The following is a 19,479-nucleotide window of genomic DNA, read 5'->3' on the forward strand; positions in this document are numbered from 1 at the left end:
TGCTGGTTCAGTCAATATTGTTTGGAGAGAGATCAAACTAACAGCTTTAGAATCGGTGCAAAAACGGCGTGAAAACAAAGCGCGGACCTGCCGACAGATCAGAGTCAGCGAGCTGTCGGCTTTCAGCCCCGACCGTGTCCGTGCTGTCGGGTGAGAAAGGCGACATCTCACTGATTCTGATCCGCGGGTTGCGCTGTGTGTTTACGTCTTTGTGCAGAAGCCGTGTACCTGCTCTCATTTACTGTCTTAGCTGTTTGGTGGTTGTTGAAATTTTGTGAGGTTTCACCAGAGATTCTGGCATTTCGGGTAAAATAAATTTATATTAAAAAATCGATTCAGGATTTTAATGAATCGATTTCACGTTATCCAAGCCAGAATCGATTTTAATCGATGAATCGATTATAAAAACACACCCCTAACTAACAGGTTGCTGAGTAGACATCTGTGTAGTGGTTTGTTTGAAATCTAACACTTTTTCCTTCAGTTTCCTTGTCAAGAATTAACTTCCTGTTCAACTGAAACGCCTTCCTGTTTAACTGAAACGCCTTCCTGTTCAACTGAAACGCCTTCCTGTTCAACTGAAATGCCTTCCTGTTCAACTGAAACGCCTTCCTGTTCAACTAAAACGCCTTCCTGTTTAACTGAAATGCCTTCCTGTTCAACTGAAACGCCTTCCTGTTCAACTGAAACGCCTTCCTGTTTAACTTGTAACAAGTGTCACCTGGCAGTTTGTTGCTCTCTGCCAGGTGATTGGCTGAAGGTAGTGGGTGTGTGGAGTGAAGTCAGCGCTCTTCTGTGGAAAAAACCAGAGGCAATTAATTCACTCAGGTGCGAGTGGGTATACTGTCGTGTGACCACGAATTTTAATAGAAGAATTGATCAAGCCCTAGATCGACTGCGCGCAGGGAAACTGATCAATATTCTGTGCTGTCTCTGCTGTCCTTTTTCGTTCTTTTGATTGATTTGTAATTTTGTTTTGGTTAGTCCGTCCAGCCGTAAAGGCGGTTATTGATTGAGAGTAAGTTGTGTAAGGGCGGACTAACCTCCCTTTTGTTTTTTGTTTAATTGTTTGTGCCACTTCCCTTTTTCTCCCAGATCACAGGCCATACATAGCACTGATTCCCAGCTGCGCTGAGACCCGAATTGTTTGCAGTGTGCGCCACGATTGCAGTGTCGCTAAGCGGGGTGTGACGGGTTGCAGTATTGTTATTTTCGCACAGTTTGTGTGGTAAGTCTCATGTGCAGCTGGGATATGAGCAGGATGTGTTGTAAGTCCTGTCTGGAATTGACTGGGAATTATTATGTCTAACTCATGTAATAAATAAACGATCAATTTATTTCTTTGCCCCGTTTACTCATCCCTTGTCCTCGGTTACAAACTGAAATGCCTTCCTGTTTAACTGAAACACCTTCCTGTTCAACTGAAACACCTTCCTGTTTAATTGAAACACCTTCCTGTTCAACTGAAATGTCTTGGTTTTTCAGTAGTGTGTGTGAGAGCGTTTCAGTTGTGTGTGTGAGAGCTAGAATTTCAGTAGTGTGTGTGAGAGCGTTTCAGTTGTGTGTGTGAGAGCGTTTCAGTAGTGTGTGTGAGAGCTAAAATTTCAGTAGTGTGTGTGAGAGCGTTTCAGTTGTGTGTGTGAGAGCGTTTCAGTAGTGTGTGTGAGAGCGTTTCAGTAGTGTGTGTGCGAGCGTTTCAGTTGTGTGTGTGAGAGCGTTTCAGTAGTGTGTGTGAGAGCGTTTCAGTAGTGTGTGTGAGAGCGTTTCAGTAGTGTGTGTTAGAGCTAAAATTTCAGTAGTGTGTGTGAGAGCGTTTCAGTAGTGTGTGTGAGAGCTAAAATTTCAGTAGTGTGTGTGAGAGCGTTTCAGTTGTGTGTGTGTGAGAGCGTTTCAGTAGTGTGTGTGAGAGCGTTTCAGTAGTGTGTGTGAGAGCGTTTCAGTTGTGTGAGAGCGTTTCAGTAGTGTGTGTTAGAGCTAAAATTTCAGTAGTGTGTGTGAGAGCGTTTCAGTAGTGTGTGTGAGAGCGTTTCAGTTGTGTGTGTGAGAGCGTTTCAGTAGTGTGTGTTAGAGCTAAAATTTCAGTAGTGTGTGTGAGAGCGTTTCAGTAGTGTGTGTGAGAGCTAAAATTTCAGTTGTGTGTGTGAGAGCGTTTCAGTAGTGTGTGTTAGAGCTAAAATTTCAGTAGTGTGTGTGAGAGCGTTTCAGTAGTGTGTGTGAGAGCTAAAATTTCAGTAGTGTGTGTGAGAGCGTTTCAGTTGTGTGTGTTAGAGCTAAAATTTCAGTAGTGTGTGTGAGAGCGTTTCAGTAGTGTGTGTGAGAGCGTTTCAGTAGTGTGTGTGAGAGCGTTTCAGTTGTGTGTGTTAGAGCTAAAATTTCAGTTGTGTGTGTGAGAGCGTTTCAGTTGTGTGTGTGAGAGCGTTTCAATAGTGTGTGTTAGAGCTAAAATTTCAGTAGTGTGTGTGAGAGCGTTTCAGTAGTGTGTGTGAGAGCGTTTCAGTAGTGTGTGTGAGAGCGTTTCAGTTGTGTGTGTTAGAGCTAAAATTTCAGTAGTGTGTGTGAGAGCGTTTCAGTAGTGTGTGTTAGAGCTAAAATTTCAGTAGTGTGTGTGAGAGCGTTTCAGTAGTGTGTGTGCGAGCGTTTCAGTAGTGTGTGTGAGAGCGTTTCAGTAGTGTGTGTGAGAGCGTTTCAGTTGTGTGTGTGAGAGCTAAAATTTCAGTAGTGTGTGTGAGAGCGTTTCAGTTGTGTGTGTGTGTGAGAGCGTTTCAGTAGTGTGTGTGAGAGCGTTTCAGTAGTGTGAGAGCGTTTCAGTAGTGTGTGTTAGAGCTAAAATTTCAGTAGTGTGTGTGAGAGCGTTTCAGTAGTGTGTGTGAGAGCGTTTCAGTAGTGTGTGTGAGAGCTAAAATTTCAGTAGTGTGTGTGAGAGCGTTTCAGTTGTGTGTGTGTGAGAGCTAAAATTTCAGTAGTGTGTGTGAGAGCGTTTCAGTAGTGTGTGTGAGAGCGTTTCAGTAGTGTGTGTGAGAGCTAAAATTTCAGTAGTGTGTGTGAGAGCGTTTCAGTAGTGTGTGTGAGAGCGTTTCAGTAGTGTGTGTGAGAGCTAAAATTTCAGTAGTGGGTGTGAGAGCGTTTCAGTAGTGTGTGTGAGAGCGTTTCAGTAGTGTGTGTTAGAGCTAAAATTTCAGTTGTGTGTGTGAGAGCGTTTCAGTAATAATGTCCCTTACGGCACCTCATATGTTTCCGCTTCACTCCGCATGCGAGTCTTGTGCTTTGTGCTGGGAAGAGGGGGAGGGGCAGTAGTTAAGCTCGCAGTAGCACAGGAACAGAGCGGGAGGGAGAGAGAGAGAGAACGAGCCAGGGACAACAACGTCACATTAGAAAGGTATAGTAATCATCCACAACTATTTTCAGTTGCAGATGATAAAGGATTCAGAAAGTTTATTCATGCAGGTCCATATGACAGAGAATGTGCATCTTCTTTTTGTTTTCATATTATAATTTATATTTAATTGTGTTGTGGTTTGCAGTGTTTTGTGTTGTTTCACTTTAAATTTGTTTAAAAGGAAAAAGCTGAAAATGTAAATAGTTAAAAGCTGAACTGTGAATACTTGATTTTTGTAATATATGATTTATTACATTTTATGTGGAGTGAATAAATAAAAGTATATTTACGATGGCCCCTAGAGACAAAGCATGTACAAACTCCAATACATGTAAAAACTCCAAAACACGTACAAAACACAACAGAAATGCTCCAGGATGCTAGGGCGCAGAGTTTTTGTTACCTAGTGGCTACACAAGCCAGGAAGTACCAACGACTGGATTTGGTGTGTGGTAGTAACAGGTAAATGAACATTTTTTTAAATTATTTGAATATATATATATGCGTGCTTGTGTATAAATACACAAACCATACACATATGCTTTCAATTGTGTAATTTAAATGATCTAGGTAGCTCTGTTTTGGAAGTTCAGTTAATGCTAGAAATGTCATGAAACGCTGTGTGGCAGGCAGGAGATGAGGACTCAAAGTGCAGGACTCAGACTCAGGGGATGAACTCAAAATCACAGCTCTATTTGCTGGCAGGAAAAAAAAACATACAAACTAAACTGGGAAACAACAAACTAAAACTCACAGTGAGACACAGGGAGATCCACACAGCATGAGGGACGACACGACACTGACTCAGAGAAACACAGGGTTTAAATACACTGGGAAGTAACGAGGGGAATGAGACACAGAAGGAGAGCACAGCTGGAGGAAATCAGAACTGACGAGACAAGGAAGCGTAAACAGAACACATTCACATAAGACACGGACCTTCAAAGTAAAGTACAATATTACAAAAATCACAAAGAACTAAAAAAGCTGGGTCAGGGGACCCAGGACCCTGACAAGAAATGTGCTTTGGAATTTGTACGTGCTTTGTTTCTAGGGGCCACCACATATATTTTTATATAAACATATATAAATAAAACCACTTTTTTTTTTACATTAGTAATTCCTTTTGTGCACAATTTTATATTATTGTTAATAATAAATTAATTAAAGCAACAAAACAACCTGAAGAGCCGGTTCGGAGCCGAAAGAGCCGGAAATCCCATCACTACTCTCTGTGCATTAAAACTCGCGCTTCTGCTGGTTTACACCACTTGATTTACGGCACCTTGTCGCTCTGTGACTTTCAAAATAAAAGCATCCACTGGGTCCAAGCTCCAACAATATAATAGCCACTCATAAGTTTACAAAACACTTTACAAAATATTAATGAGGTCATTTACAAAGTGTTAGCGCGAAGGGTTGATTTAAGATGGATTAGACAAATTTCCAGGAAATTATTGTAAGTTAGCATTATGAACGGTATCTCTTCTCAAATCTGTGATAGCAAGTCAGGCTGAGCGAGACTTTATTTCCTTCTTCACTATCACTCATCTGGTTGCTCAGATATTTTATAATTTGCTCACTCAGACTAAATTACTAGAGAAGATGCTGCAGCTTTTCCTTACTAATTGAACCAGCAGAAGAAGAGATGCTGGCAGGTGTGGTTTTAGAAGCACAAACAGTATTTTTACAAGCCCTTAAGGCACTGAAAGGCTTGAACCTGAATATCTGCACGTTGCCATTTTAACTTCCTGTTTTAGCGTTTACTTATTTCGAGATCAATAGTTGTGATTCCTCAGTAGGCTAAAAGGGAAGAAGCCACCCACGTGAAAAAGAAAAACCTTGACATTTAGTCACTGTCACAACTGAAGTGACGCCACAAGTCAAAGTCGAGAAAACTATATCACAGCTTAGTGTTGGAGGACGGGAGGAGGACGGGATATCCAAAACACTGATGCCCATTAAACTTATTGGCTTTAAGGTATTTTCCAAATGAAAAAAAAATGTTAAAACATAACTCATGTTTAAGTCCTTTTTTGGGTTTGGCCTGTGTGAATAATAGTGTTCTCATGCAATGCAGGATTTCCTCAATTCCTAAACAGTGCGTAATGGCGGCTTCATAAGAACCACAGGCATGAGTTCATAATCTTAAAATAAACTGACTGTCAGAAAGCTTTGAAGACATTGTTTAAAACTTACTTCATTGTTTGTTTGTTTTGGTAATTATCAGAAACCACTGCAGGTGGTAGCTAACACAATAAAATTTTACCTTTCACTAAAACTACCTCATCACCTCAAACTGACCTTTGAGGTGACTTTGATTTGGACTGTTTGTAATAATATATTGAAATTTTTGTTCTTAAGAAAGAAAGAAAGAAAGAAAGAAAGAAAGAAAGAAAGAAAGAAAGAAAGAAAGAAAGAAAGGGACCAGTGGCGTATCCATAATTGGGGTATAGGGTGGCACCGACCTCCTCTGGTGTCTCTTCCACAACTAGTGCTATTTTATTTCTACGTGCTCAATCTCAATGTCAGTCTTACAACTACAGTAGACTAGCGTTGTTATATAACTTTTACTGAACTATGTTGCTATTGTACAGTGACACCAACAAATGTAAGGTTTAGCTTTGGCTTCCTCCCAAAGTCCAGAGACATGCAGTTAGCAGGGTTTGATTAACTGATGATTCTAAATTGATCATAGGTGTGAATGTGAGAGTGAGTAATTGTCTGTCTCTCTCTGTTTACCTTGTGACAGACTCCAGGGGGAAAAAAATATTAAAGTAATGTAATTAGTTAAGATCAGATAGTTAGATGTGATCATTCAGTTCCTTTTAATTTAGGTACATTAAAGTATTTTGATCCTAAACAACCAATCAATACCAGGGGCACTGGAAGCACTTGGTGATGTAATTAAGACACACCAAATCTAAATTATCAAAACAAAAGAAACCAGGATGCGTTTTCGCTCTCACGTTTTCTAGAGAATTTGCTAAATTCCAGACTGAGATTTGATGGACTGTCAAGATTAAAGCTGATGAAGAATTACGGGTGGATTGGGGGGGTTGTTAACCACCCACTGAGCCGGTCTCATGATTTCTGCATGACCGGGCTTTGTATCTGAGTTCTGGGCACACTGCCTTTTGTTTTCGGTGGGCGGCCGACCGAACCAGCACAGAGCCTCTTTTCACCGTTTGCTCGCCCATCACTCCGCTCCGCACGCGGTCAGGAGCACATAGACCCCATCCACCCCTTTGTCTCTCTCTCTGCAGCTGAGCGGAAGCTCGGCTGTGCGATTTCCTAACAAGTGATCGGCCCAGATCGGAAACTACGCATCGTGTGCTTTCGTCAACAATGAGTAAGACAGGGCAACGTGCCGCCAAGCGCGTCTAGGTTTCTTTAAAACACACCCCGATAGGAAGGCGGACTTAATTTTGAAGATACATAAGAGGTGTAGACACGAGGTTTATTATAAACTGGATACACAGAGGCTGGCACAAACCCAACAAAGCGGTAAAACTTTAATTTTAAAACTTGCTTTGCTGATTCATTTATGTGATTTAGTTCTGTAAAGAGATTTACTTTGCTTGGACTTCATTGTTATATTCTTTAGTGATACTGCTCGTATAAAAGTGTTAAAATAGCCTGTTGGGTGTAAACATTTTTAACTTTAATCCGGGCATCAGTTCAGCATCATCTCCGGCTCCATCGCATCACATGGGTTATTATAATGTTCTCTGTAGATGTCACTGATGCGTTATTTTGTGCTTTATATGGATAAGAAAAAAAATATGGATAAGAAATAAGGCAGGGCAGTAATTTAATTGGGAAAGATGAGGTTATATCAGTTTTTTCACTCTTTATAACTTTAAAACTGGGGAGCGAACATGTGGAGGGTGAACAGAGTGAAATAGAGGGAGGGACTTACTGTCATTGCTCTAACACATTCTCCATCACAACTGACAGATTCACACAGTGCCGAGAAGTGTCTCAACTGCCTGCGCATAGACTCTCCCTTAACAGAATCCATTAGGGGTATGTACTTTATAGCTCTTAATATATATAAGAGGCTTCTTTTCTTTGTAAACCTCAAGATCCATAAAGATTGTCTGATTCTGGATTTTGATCAAAATATGTTAATGTGTGTGTTTGCTTTGCTTATTGTTTTTTAGGTTTTCCTGCTGACTGCTTGCACACAGGTGTGCGCATAAAGAATTAAGACTCCCGCTGTCCTTTCTGCGAACATCAAACAGAAGAGATCAGGATGCAGCATCTGGATGATGACAAGGTGAACATCATAGTCTTTCGCTTATGCTCTCGTATAAGTGTCGCTGGTATTGTTTTCATTGGCATTCATTTTCATTATCAGAAATCAATTTGAACCTTTTTGACAATGAGCCACATGCGTTACGCTGGAACGGATGCTGAGTTTCACTACAAAAAACCACCAAAGGATGAGTTTATGTGAGGCAAGTCAGAGTGAGCCTTATACAATAGACCTGCTGGTTTTCTGTATTTTTCCATGTTGGCAAAAGCAGGAGTGGTGGATGAGAGTTGAGCACTTCAGGACATGAGTAAGAGAGTGTGATTGGGAGTCGAGACTGTTGGCTGGCAAGTCTGAACTTGAGCATGTCATAGTTCCTTGTTTTTATTGCGTCCTGACTTGGAGAGAGGTGGGATGAGGGCATAGCAGTTCGACTGCAAACCTTCTTATAACAATGGCACAATGTTTTGATACGTGCAGCACAGAGGAGTTAGTGTTATTGCTCATATAAATGAGCTTAATGCACCTGCTTCCCTGCTACCTCTGAACTTAGCATTTTGCAAAGCATAGCTGCGGTTTCTCTTTTGTAAGACGTTTCTTGCAGTTACTTCATTTTCATGGTTATTTCCTAACTTTTTTCTTTACATAATCTTGGACAGGGCAGACAATTGCAAGATAGTATGAATGTGGAAGCTGAATTCTGCTTTCCGATTTTTATTATTATTTTAAGACAGGCTTCAATCTAGTCTAACTGCATGTACTTATTAATATTTTATTACTAAATGATTAATGTGAGAGGAAAGATCAGTCAGCAGTAAGACAAGAATTTAAGAGAGTCGAGTTCAGAAGGCGAAGTTCAAGCAGCTGCAGACTGATGCTTTCTTTTTTTCTTTTAGCTGAATCCTTAGTTGCAAACCAAAGTTGGACTGGTATGCAAATTCTACTCCAAAGTCATTAAAGAAAAATAGATATTGAGCAACACTGTGGGCTTGGCTGCTGATGTTACTAGTAACCTACAAATGGCACATGCATAAACAAACATGTGAATGCATGACTGTACAACCGCATGCCTCGGGACAAGTCGATACAACCTAGAGTCAGATGCGTTATGGTTGTAAGATTTGTAATGCTCCGCGCTCAGCTGGACACGCCCCAGTAAGAGGGGATTTTTTTAAGGGTGATTTTAAAGTCACATCTTAGGTAACACACACGTTTACACATGCACCCAGGAGCACCCGCTACACTCAGCCTCCATCTCCTCCACAATCGGACACACATTACTCATTTGCTCTTCAGATCACGCAGTGCTAATGTCACTGTTATTCTCAAAAATGAGGTCACTTCCAACATTTTTACCTTTTCTTCCCTCGCATCTAAAAGTCTCAGTTTGAATTAGAACTAACATGAATTGTGAAATTGTCTTTAGTTCACCAACGTATGTCCTCATTAAAAGCAGGACTGACTGCAACCGCACAGACCCCACACATTATTGAATGTCACAAATAGCTAATTCCCTAACACTTGTACATTCAGCTTGTTTTAAGCGGTGATATCTCAGTGAGAAGCAGAGCAGCGTGCAGCCTCAGTCTCAGTGAAATATTGTCACTTATCAGCCCTCTGTCTTTATTTGGTTCATCAGTTCCTCTTGCATGCATGTTTCATTCTGAGCCATGCGATATTTTTGATAACTACAGCACACTGGATATGAGTGCTATAAAGTACTGTCATGTGGCAGTTTAAGATAACTACATTGCACCAGCATTTTCCTGTTTTGGTGATAGTACAGGCATTTGGTTTCCTGTAAAAATGTAGCATTTGAAAGAAGGCTTAACCACATGCAAAAACGGGCAGCTTGTTTGAGGCAGTCTGTGAGCAGCTGTTTAGAAGTCAATGTTGCTAATATTGAGGCACTCTGTTCTCAAAAACTTTCAAGATGTTTAATCTGTCCAGACAGTAATATCATGTATGATAAATGGACAAGTCTGTGTGCTTATCTTGGCAGGACTGTTTCTAAAAGTGTCTGTTTTTGACTTGACAAACTGTACAAAACAGGCTCCTAATCCATCTGATGAATGTTTCACGGATGCTGCTTAGTCGAGTTAATGTTGCATAAGCAGCAGATTTCAAAACTAGATGGATTAAACTTGATTAACATGGATTTCCTTTCATTAATGAGCCTGTTTGGACATTAGCATTTGCTCATTAGATCGGAGACATGAAGGAAAGCTTTTGCAACAGTTCTTAGAGATTGTTATGTAACAATCTGTAAGGATGTAATCGTTAGGTTAGTTTTAAAGTCAAACCAAAACTTGGATCGAGAGTCACATTTTCTCTTTATGCTGCCCACACGCAGCATGACTGAAGTTTGGCGTCATTTAAACCTCAGTTCTCCTTAGCAGAATGACTTTACATATTGGAAATGTCACTCCTCAAGCAAACCGTGCCAGTGTAAGGGATTAATGTGAGGTGTATTAGCTTGTTAGTATGTGCTAAGCCCATTTTAATTCTGAAACAAGCAGGAGCAAACACTCCCAAGAGGATTCAGACTTAGTCTCTCAGGGTGTCTTTAGCTACTTATCAGGGAAATACCTCAGAGCCACAAATCATGGTGCTTTGTTGCATTGCAGCGGGCCTACAGTTACTAATGCAGCGATGCGAAAACAAGAAGCGAGAACAGATGGAGAAAGGCTCATTGTTTGTAATTACCAGTGTGACTGTAAACAACGAAAGCTTTGTAGAGCCCAGAAGAGGACATTCAAACTGAGGGACTGATTGGAGAGAGGCTTCATCTGCAATTTATTGTGGCGATAGATAATAACTCTGTGTTTTCTCCTCTTTCAACAGCCCAAGAAGAAGTTGACGCCTTACCTTCTCTACTGCGTTTCAACAGCAGTCATCGGCTCCCTACAATTTGGCTACAACACCGGCGTCATCAATGCACCCGAGCAGGTGTGTGATTGATTGAGTTCATGCACAGTTTTTCCTACGTTTTCAAAAATGATAACTGGACTGGTTCTTATGTAGTGCCTTATGTAACATGTCACATTCATCCATTCACACACATTCATGCAAGCACTTTTTTTCTAAGTGCTTTCTACTTTCACACTCTTGTTAAAAATTGTGAGCAACTAGGGATTGCCCAAGAATACCTTGGCATGCAGACTGGAGCACCAGCCTTACGATTAGTTATCGAATCGTTAGTTACACGATTATCATTTAATTAAGGTGTGTCGACCCAGGGTGATATCTAAAACCTGCAGGACACCGGCCCTTGAGGCCTGGAGTTGGATGCCCCTGACCTACATGTCTGCTCTCATTTGTATGCTCTCATGAGGATGGTAAAAGTTATACTGCCCCCATGTGGAAGAGTTAAAAACACCCCCTAAGTGCCACTACATCTGGTAGACTTTGCTGATGTTTCATGAAATAATAATAATCTTAACACTCCAACCTTTTTTTGTTTGTTTTTTCAGAAACTGCGGACATTTTTCTCTAATGTGTCTCAGAGCCGATACGGGGAGCCTTTTCAGTCACAGACAATTACTCTGGTCTGGAGTTTTGCTGTGGCCATCTTTAGCGTGGGAGGCATGATCGGGTCCTTCTCTGTTGGAGCAGTGGTTAACAAATTTGGCAGGTGAGAAAATCAAAGATAAACACTGTGGTGGTGCGACCAAACGATCTACTACTGAGAGTGCGATACAGACTCTGATTTCACTTCTGTTTTTGTGTCTTACTACCAGGCGAAAGTCCATGCTGATGAACAACATCCTGGCTCTACTGGGTGGCGGTATGATGGGACTGGCGACTCTGAGTCAATCTTTTGAGATGGTCATAATTGGCCGGTTCATCATCGGTGTGTTCTGCGGTCTATGCACGGGTCTGACGCCCATGTACGTGGGCGAGATCTCTCCCACCGCTGTCCGCGGAGCCTTCGGCACGCTGCACCAGCTGGGTGTAGTTATTGGCATCCTGGTGGCACAGGTACACAAACACGCTCAACACTAAACATGCAAACCGACATAATAATCTTTTCCTTTTTATAGAAGGTCACATTTACTCTCAACAGGTACCGAAATTTAGATGAGCATAAATAAACGAAACACATCCTGTTTTATAAGCCGTGTGTAACGGTGTGTATAATGAAAGAGGAAACAGACACTGCTCTGATAAAAGGCAGTGTAGCTAAAAACACTGGAGAGCTCACACTTTTCTGCACGTACCTGTGTGTGTGTGTGTGTGTGTGTGTGTGTGTGTGTGTGTGTGTGTGTGTGTGTGTGTGTGTGTGTGTGTGTGTCTGTGTACTCATAGCTGAAAGAGAAGAATTTCATATACAAGGAGTAAATTGGCTCAAATGGGTCAATTTTATGCACCTCGTTCCCTCATTATTTTTGCTGTGTGTTCCTCAGATCTTTGGTCTGGAGTTTTTGCTGGGCTCAGACACTCTGTGGCCTCTCCTGCTCGCTCTGACTATCCTGCCTGCCGTACTGCAGACAATCATGCTGCCCTTTTGCCCTGAAAGCCCTCGCTACCTCTTCATTGTTCTCAAACAAGAGGAGGAGGCTAGAAAAGGTCAGTCTTAAGTCAGTTTGCATACTTACAAACCAAGTTGGCAACGTCGGGTTAGTGAGACCGACTCTGACTGATTTTTAATGATGTGTGGGAAACTTTACTTTGTTATATAACGCTCCGAGCTGCTTTTTTCTTACTTATACTTACCTCCTCCTCCTATTTCTTTGATCTGTTTTACTTTTTGTAGCTCTGGTGCGTCTGCGTGGCACTGAAGACGTGGATGATGACATTCAAGAGATGAAGGAAGAAGGGATGAAGATGGCCATGGAAAAGAAAGTGACCATCTTAGAACTGTTCCGCTCGCCAAACTATCGCCAGCCAATCATTATCGCTATTATCCTGCAGCTCTCCCAGCAGCTGTCTGGCATCAACGCTGTGAGTAGACGTCACATCCTATAATACAGCGACGTGATAGGGATATAATTAGCACATGTCAAACTGGGAGAAAGTGTAATGTGAGAAAAGCAATGTTTAACGTTAGCCACGAATGCTTAAAGGAGCATTCATTGAAATTGCACAAATGTTTTTGACAAGCACGTAAGAAGATGTGCTTCTTGGCTTCAGGCAATGTTAGATTGAGTTGAATAATTTGAGGCTGATTGGAAGAAGATAAGCACAGTGGTATTTAATAGCTATTTTGTTAATAAGGTCATGTAACCGGGCTGACTAAATTCATTAGCAGCTGCTGTGTCTGACCTGACAATCACTGTGAAGGAGCCTGGAGCTAAAGGCTGCAACATAACCCATATCACTCACCAGAAAGACGCTGGTGCAGTTTTACACGCTGCTACGTGTATTGTTTTTTGTGCAACCGTTCCAAAACGTATATTTATCAGATTTTTTATAGTCAAATGACTACACGTGGAGAATTTCCACTCAACTCTGCCTTGCATCCTTGCACTTTCACTGCTCTCAGCAACCTTGTTTCCAGCCTCAGCAGGAGGAAAGAAACTATTAAAGCCACTGTGTGACGACTGTAGCTGCTGAGCATAAAGGAGAATTTTGTTACAAGAGAATCAGATAATATATCAGGGGTTAGTGATGAGGCAAAAAAAGAGAGAGAGAGAGAGAGGAAAAAACTGAGTGTAATAGAAAATAAACAGAAATGTATGAGTAAATAAACATATCCATCCATCCATCCATCCATCCATCTTCATCCGTTTTATCTGAGGCCGGGTCGCGGGGGCAGCAGCCTAAGCAAAGAGGCCCAGACCTCCCTCTCCCCAGCCACCTCCTCCAGCTTATCCGGGGGAACACCAAGGCGTTCCCAGGCCAGCCGAGAGATATAATCTCTCCAGCGTGTCCTGGGTGTGCCCCGGGGCCTCCTCCCGGTGGGACATGCCTGGAACACCTCACCCAGGAGGCGCCCAGGGGGCATCCTTGTCAGATGCCCGAACCACCTCAGCTGGCTCCTTTCGATGTGGAGCAGCAGCGGCTCTACTCTGAGCCCCTCCCAGATGGCCGAACTTCTCACCCTATCTGTAAGGGAGAGGCCAGCCACCCTTCGGAGGAAGCTCATTTCTGCCGCTTGTATCCGCGATCTCGTTCTTTCGGTCACTACCCACAGCTCGTGGCCATAGGTGAGGGTAGGGACGTAGATCGACCGGTAAATTGAGAGCTTCGCTTTTACACTCAGCTCCCTCTTCACCACGACAGACCGGTGCAGCATCTGCATTACTGCAGCTGCAGCCCCAATCCGTCTGTCGATCTCCGGCTCCCTTCTCCCATCACTCGCGAAAAAGACCCCGAGATACTTGAATTCCTCCACTTGGGGCAGGAACTCATCCCCGACCCGGAAATAAACACATAATTACAAAAACTTACAATATGATTAAAAAAAACTGACAAAACTTTCTGTTAGTCTTGTTGTGATGGAAAAGAAAAATACCCTAAATATGATAGTATTAATTAAGTGTTCACATTGTTTCACTTCTTTTCATGTTGCTAGACTCAAATGCAAGTCTTGCTCCAAATCTGCAGCATCAACTTCAACTGTTTGTTTTTTTTTTTGATCTGCCAAAAATCTAAAACAAACTGATGCATGTGCAATCAAATCATGTTCTGAGCACTTTTTATTAATCAGAATCAATATTAACTGACTTTTCCTTCATTTCCTCTTTCAGGTCTTTTACTACTCCACAGGCATCTTTAGTAACGCTGGTGTATCTGAGCCCATCTACGCCACCATCGGCGCTGGAGTCGTCAACACAGTGTTTACTGTTGTCTCTGTAAGTGTCTGAGTGCGCAGGTGGTTTCGTTAATTTAGTACAGGTTAAATATTACGTTGAATGTCAGTTGATAATTGTGTTTCTTTGAACTCCAGCTCTTCCTGGTTGAACGGGCGGGACGCAGGACGTTGCACCTGATTGGACTGGCTGGAATGGCCATCTGCGCCCTGATCATGACCATCTCCCTGTCCTTAGTGGTGAGTTCGTCATTGTAAAATAAAAATGAGAAGCCAGCCTATTGCTGCTGCATTACATCTTTTCCTCATGCTCTCTGTTTCTTTCTCTGAGCAGAAGACCACCCCATCTCTAAGTTATCTGGCAATTGTGGCTGTGTTTGGCTTTGTTGCCAGTTTTGAGATGGGTCCAGGTCCCATCCCCTGGTTCATCGTGGCTGAGCTCTTCTCCCAGGGGCCCCGACCTGCAGCCATGGCCGTCTCTGGTTTCTCAAACTGGACTGCCAACTTCCTGGTGGGGCTGGGTTTCCCTAGACTGGAGGTATTTTTCACATTTATCATCCCTGCAGAAAATGTTCACATTCACACACATGTACAAATAATAGTCGTCTTCCAGTTTGTCTCATAACAAACATCCCTCTGATTTTCCCAGGAAATTTGTGGCCCTTACGTCTTCATCATCTTCATGGTCCTCCTCATCCTGTTCTTCATCTTCACCTACCTACGAGTCCCTGAGACAAAAGGGAGGACCTTTGACGACATTGCACAGGGATTTGCCGCCAGGGTGGAAAAACCCTCCCACTCCCCGGTGCCTGAGGCAGTTGTGGTTGAAAACAAAGAGCCTGCACCGATGTCCCCCACAGAAAAAGTTCCCATGGTGAATCTTCCTTCAGAAGCAAAATGAAAAACTGTAGAAGATACGAAGGAAGATTTGGTGCAAAACAAAGCAGACAAACATGGGCCTTGCACATAGCTAGTGTAAAAGTTCTATTATTATATATACTATTTTATATTTACATATTAAGTTATATTGCATAAGTCAGAAATAATGAAAGGTGTGTGTTTGGAAGAAGCCATTTCAGTGTACTAATGCAAAAAAAAAAAGTTTTGGTATTTTATATGTGTGCTTTTAAAGTGCCTTTTTAAAAAAATGAAAGAGTGTTTTTAAAGATCCCTCCCAGCTAGAAATGCTTAATTAATGGACTGAATTCCTCTTTAATCCTGCTTTAAACACGGTCTACACTTAAATGAATTACCAGTATTTAAGGTTTGTTGACATTTCCGGTGCCAGCTCCCATCCTTTTTTACCTTATAAGAGGATCAGCATATGTTCTGTGTGAGGTCTTCAGCTACCAACAGTGTTAAAAGGTTGCAGGATTTGGGGGTTTATGTATTGAGGTCAAGCTTGAAAAGACGGATTTGGAGTTCGGTTGTTTGACCCCCCAAAAAGAAAAGATTGACTTGCTGTCCTCTCTGAAATGCCTTGTTGCCTGCCTTGAGGCAGAAAAAAAGCACTGAGGGGGGTTTAGCAGCAGTTCCTCTCCACTTCAGGTCCATATAGATTTTGAATAAATATATTTATGTATGTAGAAAACAAAGACTTCCTCTCATCCAGCAGTAGCACCACATACCCTGACAGCAGAGGATGTCTCTGCTTGTCCGCTGTTTGGATGCGACAGCTTTTGTGCCGAGAAAGAAACAAAACAAGGCGAGTTCTGTAAGCCGGAGCCGTCTGCATCAAATGTAATATTTGTGTGAGGATGAGAGAGACGTAGTCCAGCACCGCCAAGCCTGAACAAAGCCTCTTTAAGGCTTCTCAAAAAAACAAAAGCTTACCTCTTTAGTTTGCAGATTTCACTGCAGGGTACAAAGTAGAACGAGAAAAAAAAAATGCTGGCGTTTACAGCTCAGATTGGATTTTAGAAACTCAGGTGGCCAACTGTGTATGTTTATAGCTCCCAACTGTTACAGCACAGAAAGGATATTTATCCACCACTGCACTTGAAACTCTTTCCACATCTGTAGAGCATTTGAGAGAAGCAGCTATTGCAAAGTAGGTCGTAAAATAAAATACAGTTTTAAAGCAGTGTTTTAAAGTATTTGCTAGTGTGAAACTGTTACCTCATTTGAGGGATGTGTAGAAGCACATTGTGGTCTGCTGATAACTAAACACACATCTCAGTCAAAACAGGTCATTACACACGCTTGACGATGTTGAATTAAAAAAACACTACGTGAATTGTATTTATTTTAGAACCGAAGAGTCGTTGTTTGCATTTGTTTCTAAATGTTTGAAATGATGTGAATATATTGTAAAGGCTCCAGTTACTGCACACTGATCAGCTGCTGCAGCACATGATGTGTCGGTGTTTGCAGAGCAGCATCTTCTTCTGGGTGTGCACAAACTGATGAGCTTAACAGGGTTATGTTAGCACTTTGGCAGTCAGACTACTGAATAATGATTGCGCATACTGTTTGCGCCCGTTACATGTAAATGTGTCGCACGTGCTCGAGAGGTTTGCGGTTTTCACCTGTCCTGTGAAACCTGTTACTTCCACCTTGATTTTTCTTGCACTCTGCACTCCTAGTGTCACTGTATCAGATGCAGTTGTGTTGCTTTGCAGTTTTCACATTTTTAATATGTATATTTTGCTCTTTTGTTATCTCTTTTTTTGTTTGTGTAAATAAACAGAAACACTTAGCCAAGTTGAGCGTGTGTCAGAGTTAGAGATGACCTTTGCTGCTCTGCATTTCGTGCGAGACACTTGGCTTAGAGAAACCAAGAAGAAAAAGTTTTACATGTTTCAAGGGAAAAGCGCCACCTGACTAATGAGCGTGAACATGATAAGTTTTGTGAGTTTATAAGGCCACAAGTCAAAGCCAGTTAGTTATCATGAATGTTTAATGTTAACTGTCGTTCCGTGGTAATCCATCGGGCAACCACTTCTCCACTGCAGCGTTTCCTTCTCGTTTCGCTGTGGAAAAACCTCAGTGAGCTGTAAGGCGCGGTATTACAACACAAGCCACGAGCGCCGCTGTTGATGAATCGGGTTTAAATAATACATTTGGGTGTTGTGTTGACATTTTTGTTACGAGCTCAAAAATCAAATCAGAAGACGCAGAGGGAACTTCCTGTGATCTGTTTTTAAATCACTGATCTCGTGTTTGTGAGGTCACATCCAAAGGGACTCGCTTTTCGGAATAGCAAAAAGACACTGATTACGATGCTTCATTTAGAATTTGCTCGCAGACAAAACTGAGGCGAAAGTTGATATTAAAGGTTTTCGTCATTAGTCTTGTAATACATTATCCGTCTTCAGTTTAAGCTGCGATCATGGCTCAAATTTCCATAATGCTTTGACAGATGAAGAATCTGCTGAGTACCTGTGGGCTACAGATATTTTACATCCCACTATTTGTTTACGTGCCTGCATCACACTGAATTCATTAAAAGCTGTTAGCGACTCCAGTTTTCCATGATTTCTAAGCAGATTAATCATTTATTCACAATGATCGGAGTCACACTGAATCGGGTCTGTGTGGCAGACTAAACCCCATACCTGTGCTCCAAAAGGGTGATCTCATTTCTAAGCACCTATATGTGGACAACCAGACTGAGATTGAAATTTCTCCCCTAGTGGGGCACACAAGTCAATTGTAGATGTTTACATATTTGTCTGACAAGCACAAAGGTGCCCAGTTTGATTCCATGAGGACACACAAATCCCTTGGCTGTTGTGTCAGAGGGCCATCTGGCATAAAAATCTGCTAAATCCAAGATGTAAAGCTACCTGCTCTGAATGAAAGCTGAAATTACCCTTTTCCCTTTTTTGCTTATATCAAAAATTTTCTGACGATGGACAAGATAAGCTTCAGTCTGATTGGTCGCTTTAGCTATACAATATAATCTTCCATTTCCTGTTTGGCTTTACCTTGTGTACCTCAGCCCATCGAAGAAGCACACAGCCTTTGGTAAGGGGCCCCCCAGCTGGCTGGGAATGGTGCCATCTAACTGTGTCAAACCCACACAGCACATCTCCCTGCAAGAGTCCACAGCAGTTACTCACAGCAGTGAACTGGAGCATGAAAGCCCATCAACAAGCTGCAGTACTGCAGGCTGGCCAGCTAGTGGCGTGCACAGACCAGAAGGGCTGCTCAGATGTGTGTGTGTGTGCCTGAGTGTGAGTCTGCATACTGTCTGGATGAGCTGTCCTATGAGGCGAGGAGTGTGTCTGAGAGAGTAGGGTGGTGGTTGTGGTGGAGGGGTGTTAGAGCATGAAGCCACATGAAGGATGGCGAGCGTCCCAAAAAACATGTCTAAATGACATTCATTTTCCATAAAGGCTGAGCTGAGTGAGATCAAGAAAAACAGCAAAAAAATAAAAAGTTGGTCACTCTCACATGCCACAGCTTGAAAAAATGCGGGTTAGCACAGTGTCCAGACATGAGAGGGATGCCACAGCCTGCCAGCCAGCGTTGCAATGGACGCCGTTAGTCGTGTCTAGACGGCTTTTTTAAAGACCAGAAAAACTTGTTTATTAATTCTCTCCCTTCGCTCTCTGTCACTCTCTTGTTGGCTCTCCTCTCTGTCTTTGTTTCTCCCATATAAGAAAATAAACCCTCTCTCCCACTTTCCTCCTCTCACTCGTTCTCTCCTCCTGTCTCTGTGACAACGGTGTTTTGTTTACTTCCTCACTTGGCAGCGTACTTATTGTATCTGCTGCTCTGTAAATATTTTTCTGCTTCCCTCATCCATTCATCCATCCACCCCCCATCCTCTCTCTCTCTTTTTCTTAGATAAAGGGAGCAAACAGACTCCACCCCCACTCCACCACCCCCCACCTCTTGCTCTGTCACACTCACTCTATCTCCCTCTTTCTCTTTCATACTCTCTCCCTCCCTCTCTCCCTGTCAGTGTCATTCTGTAGTGGAGATGTGGAGTGTCTTTCTGTCTCTCTGTCTGTTTTTCCAGCCTAACTCAGCTGAGGAAGGTAAGAACCAAACTTTTGATTGCATTTATTCACGTCAAACCTGTGACTGCACGCGCGTGTATGTGTGTATGTGTGTGTGTGTGTGGTCATAAAGCTTGATGCC

The 19,479-nt window shown here is 42.3% G+C and overlaps 2 protein-coding genes across 2 annotated transcripts in view; both read left to right on the forward strand.

Annotated features, from left to right (window-relative positions):
* The first annotated feature begins 6,526 nt into the window (after positions 1-6,526).
* On the forward strand, positions 6,527-17,085 carry slc2a3b (solute carrier family 2 member 3b). Its single transcript, XM_080896396.1, has 12 exons — positions 6,527-6,883; positions 7,337-7,405; positions 7,543-7,658; positions 10,479-10,583; positions 11,108-11,268; positions 11,375-11,615; positions 12,041-12,203; positions 12,391-12,578; positions 14,327-14,431; positions 14,527-14,628; positions 14,723-14,926; positions 15,038-17,085. The coding sequence occupies exons 3-12, from the start codon at positions 7,635-7,637 to the stop codon at positions 15,287-15,289; spliced, it is 1,545 nt and encodes a 514-aa protein (XP_080752522.1). The 5' UTR covers positions 6,527-6,883; positions 7,337-7,405; positions 7,543-7,634; the 3' UTR covers positions 15,290-17,085.
* Positions 17,086-19,280: 2,195 nt separating this feature from the next.
* ephb6 (eph receptor B6) overlaps positions 19,281-19,479 on the forward strand; it is a 49,468-nt gene continuing 49,269 nt past the window's right edge. The window contains exon 1 of the mRNA XM_080896390.1: positions 19,281-19,376. Coding sequence (XP_080752516.1) covers positions 19,319-19,376 — 58 coding nt within the window. The 5' untranslated portion in view covers positions 19,281-19,318. The remainder of the gene's footprint in view (positions 19,377-19,479) is intronic.

Source organism: Rhamphochromis sp. 'chilingali', assembly GCF_963969265.1.
Source record: "Rhamphochromis sp. 'chilingali' genome assembly, chromosome: 11".
In the NCBI taxonomy this organism is placed as follows: domain Eukaryota; kingdom Metazoa; phylum Chordata; class Actinopteri; order Cichliformes; family Cichlidae; genus Rhamphochromis; species Rhamphochromis sp. 'chilingali'.

Coding starts and splice junctions, on each gene's coding strand:
- slc2a3b (XM_080896396.1), top strand. CDS start 7,635: ATGCAGCATCTGGATGATGACAAG. Junction 11,269..11,374: donor GTGGTTAACAAATTTGGCAG/GTGAGAAAATCA, acceptor TCTTACTACCAG/GCGAAAGTCCATGCTGATGA. Junction 14,432..14,526: donor CAGTGTTTACTGTTGTCTCT/GTAAGTGTCTGA, acceptor TTTGAACTCCAG/CTCTTCCTGGTTGAACGGGC.